The 4,840-nt window shown below is 42.0% G+C and overlaps 2 protein-coding genes across 2 annotated transcripts; both read right to left on the reverse strand.

Moving 5' to 3' along the window:
• Window positions 1-7: 7 nt before the first annotated feature.
• LOC109462442 lies at window positions 8-838 on the reverse strand. The gene is made up of 2 exons (XM_019758999.1): window positions 574-838; window positions 8-449 (listed from the first exon to the last, which is right to left on the reverse strand). Exons 1-2 carry the CDS (start codon window positions 712-714, stop codon window positions 24-26), a joined length of 567 nt encoding a protein of 188 aa, XP_019614558.1. The 5' UTR covers window positions 715-838; the 3' UTR covers window positions 8-23.
• Window positions 809-4,478, reverse strand: LOC109462441 (leucine-rich repeat-containing protein 4C-like; the record flags this gene model as incomplete). The annotated part of the gene is made up of 6 exons (XM_019758998.1): window positions 809-1,082; window positions 2,863-2,995; window positions 3,165-3,266; window positions 3,556-3,656; window positions 3,924-4,047; window positions 4,348-4,478. Coding segments are annotated over 6 exons (865 nt in total), but the record flags the coding sequence as incomplete, so codon positions are not given.
• Between the last annotated feature and the right edge of the window lie 362 nt (window positions 4,479-4,840).

A 4,840-nucleotide genomic window follows, 5' to 3' on the forward strand; every position in this document is an offset into this window, starting at 1 on the left:
AACAAGACCCCACCACACACACACTAGCCGATGATGTCGATGTAAACGTTGTTCTCGTCAGGCGACTCACTCTGTTCTTGTTCAGACCCGTCGTCGTTGACTTGGTTATAGATGTTGTCGGCCATCTGTTCTGTCACAGAGGAGCTCTGGTCGTCTCCGAGACGTGGAGTTGGAATGGACACGTCATGACCTTGTTCATCATCCGTCCTGCTGTCCGGTGAATTCATGCTGTCCTCAACTCCAGCAAACTGAAGATATGAACTAGTGATCCTGTCGGCTACCGGTTCTGTCACAGTCTCGGGGTTCTGGTACGGGTTTTCCTGACTTCCACGTCTATCTTCAATGATTGAGTTGTATGGATTGTCATCTGAGACATCACGCTGATCTTCGTTGATACTGTCGTATAGAGGGTCGTCTGTGATAACTTCAGGTAAGCCGATAGGCGCTTCCTGTAGTGTAACAAGACCACTCGTTAGAGGCCAGGTTTGGCCCAGAACAGAGATGAAAATCAAAGCCATTACACTTTTTCTATGAAGACAGAAACTACAATAGAAACACAACAAATTCAAATACCTGTTGCTGAGTTTGGCCCGACGTGCGCGCACCCACGTGTTCGATACTGTTGTATGGAGGGTCGTCTGTGGTAACTTCAGCTAAGCCGATAGGCGCTTCCTGTAGTGTAACACGGCCACTCGTTAGCGGCCAGCCGTACATTGTTGGCCCAGGACAGAGATCAATATTAAAGCCATTTTTACACTTTCCCTACGAAAACTCCTGTTCTCAAACACTAACAGCACACACAAAAAAGTTAAAATACCTCTTGCTGAGTCTGTCCCGACGCGCGCACACCCACGTGTTCGGCAGAAGGGCGTCCTTTCCTCCTCAGGAAACAGAGGCCGGCCGCCATCGCGAGGATGATCAGGAACAGGGGCACTCCGACCGCCAAGCCCACGACTGCTGATTCTGGCAAGCCCACGGCTGGTGCCTGTGGTTTTGAGGAGTTTGGAGTTGTCCAGGCTGGAGTTGTCACAGGAGGGCTTTGTGAAGGTGTTTTCATCGAAAGTGATGGAGATAGTGTTGGGCTGTACGTAAAACAATAGAATAGCACACCAACTTTACAAAGTTGAAAGGAAAGATGCCATAGTTCATTCGATGTTAATGTTTTAGTGTATATACTGTATAAGAATTTTCAGCTCATTCATCTGTGTCATCATTCATGCCCTACTCAGATATCAGTACATGTATACGTTTGAAAATTCATATCTAAATCACTACAAAAGTGACACCATATTGTAAATGACATATCTCCTGAATTACAGAATGTAATAATACTCTTAAGAAAACATACAAAAGATGAGCTTTAGTATCATTATGGATTAGCTGTGTTAGAATTATATTTTAGTATAGTTCATGTATCTACCCTTGTTGTTTCTTCTTTGCCATACATTGTACCAGTAACAGTTGTTGAGCAATAAAGTTGATATGATTTGTTAATGTCTCGCTGTTTGGGGCTAGGAGTCAAGAAGCGTGAAGTTGAAAGGAAACATGTCATGCTTCATTCGATGTCAATGTTTTATTGCGTATATACTGTATAAACGTTTTCAGCTTATTCGTCGGTGTCATCATTCTTCTTACGTCTCGCTGTCTGGGGCTAGAAGTCAAGAACCGTGTACCGTGGCCGACAAGTACAAAATTTTACACCGCAACTTTTGGTGTTTTACACCGCAACTTTTGGTGTTTTACACCGCAACTTTTGGTGTTTTACACTGCAACTTTGGGTGTTTTACACTGTAACTTTTGCTGTGTTTTACACCGCAACTTTTGCTGTGTTTTACACTGCAACTTTTGCTGTGTTTTACACTGCAACTTTTGGTGTTTTACACTGCAACTTTTGGTGTTTTACACTGCAACTTTTGCTGTGTTTTATACTGCAACTTTTGCTGTGTGTAAAACTTACACCCCTCCCCTTTTATAATGGACGGTCCCCCTGTCAGGTCAAAGGTGACAAAGATGGCGGCGGCCTGAGAGTTGTTAACAGAGTCACAGTGTCGTGCTGTGACTGAGTGTGAGACATCAACAGCTGGATATCTGACGTCCTTGATAAATTTGTTGTGACGCATGGCAGCAAAAAGCAACATAATTTGTAATCACTGGACCTGGTCGAAACATTTTTAAATTTATCCCGATCTATAGGCCAAAGCTAGAAAAACCTTCAGAAAAAAACTAACGTCACAACGTAGCCAAGCTTTTCCTCTAAAAAACTTATGCACGAAAAGGATAACTCAGTCGACGTAGTTTGCATGCCATCGTTGTCACCTTTGACCTGACAGGGGGACCGTCCATTATAAAAGGAGAGGGGTGTAAGTTTTCCACACAGCAAAAGTTGCAGTGTAAAACACCAAAAGTTGCAGTGTAAAACACCAAAAGTTGCAGTGTAAAACACCAAAAGTTGCAGTGTAAAACACAGCAAAAGTTGCAGTGTAAAACACAGCAAAAGTTGCAGTGTAAAACACCCAAAGTTGCAGTGTAAAACACCAAAAGTTGCAGTGTAAAACGCCAAAAGTTGCGGTGTAAAACACCAAAAGTTGCGGTGTAAAACACCAAAAGTTGCGGTGTAAAATTTTGTTCTTGTCGGCCACGGTAACCGTGATTCAGTCAGGCGATAGGGAATGATGGTGCAATATGAATGGATATTGTTCGAGGTTTTCATTGTATTTTTGTTGGTCGTCTTTTGTAACCGTGCTGTCTAGCAAGCCGCAACACGGAAAGCAGTAGGCCATACTCTGGATTAACACTTAAGTACTATACTGTTGGTATAGCTTTAATCATTATCAGAGAGATTGTAAATGGTATTATATTTACCAAATCTGCAGCGTGGGTTCTGTTGTCGGGGAAACAGTTGTCGTTGGGCACGTCCCGAATAAGTCCTCTTCGTAAAGGTTTTTTCTAGAAGGTCCACTCAAGCAGGTTGGCGGACTTGGATTGACTTTCACGGCTGCAGGAATGAAAGATACAAGGTCGTGAGTTCGAGACGTGTACTGCTCATAGTGTTAATTATAAGTTAATGTAGAAGAAGAAGAAACAACTAGAAGTGAATAAAGTCCTTCTATATCTGCGAGGATTGTGCCATTATTATGTTACTGATGAGCAAGGGAAAAACCTACCGGTTTTCTTGATCCATTTCACGAGATCGAGCAAGTCACAATCGCAGGTCAACTTTTCTCCCAAGGATACCTCTTGGAGGCAAGGGAGATGCCGAAATACACCTGTGGCCAAAACACAGTGTGCATGCATCTAAACAACAATATGTATGTACACGGATCTGTGATATGAAATCACTGATTCTTAAATACCAGACAAACACAAGCATCAAAAATATATTGGGAAATTACGAAGCCTCCAGGCAACATAATTTGTATTATATCAATACCGTGTCGGTGTTTTTTTTAATCATTCAAGATAACCCTTTCCTCTCCCGGTGTCAATATCAAAGACACGCAGATCTAGACTACTACTTACAGAATTCAATATCTGCATATAACATGATATACATACGGGGTGACAAGGTCGTTACTCCGTTAAGGTGAAGACTTAGCAGAGTCGTCAGGTTGCCGAATGCATCTGGATCGATTGACGAAATGCTTTGAAAATTATTCCTGTTAAGGAAAATAGATTTTTTGCTTACAGCATCATATCAGGCAACGTTCAATGACCTATAGTCTCGAAATCAAACTGTAAAAGAAGACAAACTTCAAATTCATAATGATCTTACATCTTCATTATTACGTACATTGGCTCCTAAAAATTCTGCAGTGAACTTGCAAATCGGTTAGGCAAGCTATACGTTCCTGCTGTGTGACGTCGGCTCAACATTTTGTCACAAACACGCAATAGCTAGTTATATTGTCTATTAGTGCGAATACCCGTTCAGATAAAGAGATTTCAGAGCCGGCAATGTCGCGAAAGCAAACGGGTGAATCTTCTGGAGCCTGGAACTCGACAATCGCAAGCTGGTCAGGTTAGGGAGTGGCAGGTGATCTCCTGCCTCTGAAGATGATGAAAGATAATAAGAGACATCAGGATTTTCATACAAATCAGTCCAATTTCCATTCACGACTTAATAAAACTCTAATCCCAAATTCTGCTACACAACACTATAATATATATAACATACTGAGCCTGTCAACAAGGGAATGATCTGTGATCTTGCAATATCCTGCAACTGATACTGTCGCTAAAGACAAGTTGTAAGCTAAGCATGGTTTTGGAAATTAAACAAGATCGACACTAGGGAATGCCATTGAGGGAGTTTTCTAATCCGTCAGGCGGACAAGTCATCTCCCTTACCTGATCGGGGAAGTGTTGTGAAGTCTCCCGGGTGGAGTTCCGTTAGCGGCCGGTTATTTTTGATCGAGAGTGACTCTAAGGAAACGGGCAAAGCCGGCAAGGAGCTCAGCCTGGAATCTGACAAAAGCGATCTGCACGCGAGGCGGATAAAATAAAGGGACCATATTAGTATGCATTATCTATTTTCACATTCATTTTTACAATATACTAATTCTTCTGGAATTTAGCAGCTACGTGTAAAAATGATAAACCACACGGCAGTCGCTGATATTGATATGATGATCTGCTAATAATGTATCTTTGATGTTTGTATCGCTTTCTTGAATTCTTCCTTAAATATTTTGACAAGACACTATGGTAACACGATCTGCTATCATCACCAATTGAAATACAAATAGAATTAGTTTTCTGGGTTACTTACACTTTTTAAGCTTTGTAGGTGTGAAAACACGGCGTCGCTGATGCTCACGAGTGGGTTACCGAGTAGGCTCAA

Source organism: Branchiostoma belcheri, unplaced genomic scaffold, assembly GCF_001625305.1.
Source record: "Branchiostoma belcheri isolate BF01 breed outbred unplaced genomic scaffold, Haploidv18h27 scaffold1160, whole genome shotgun sequence".
NCBI classification, from domain to species: Eukaryota; Metazoa; Chordata; class Leptocardii; order Amphioxiformes; family Branchiostomatidae; genus Branchiostoma; species Branchiostoma belcheri.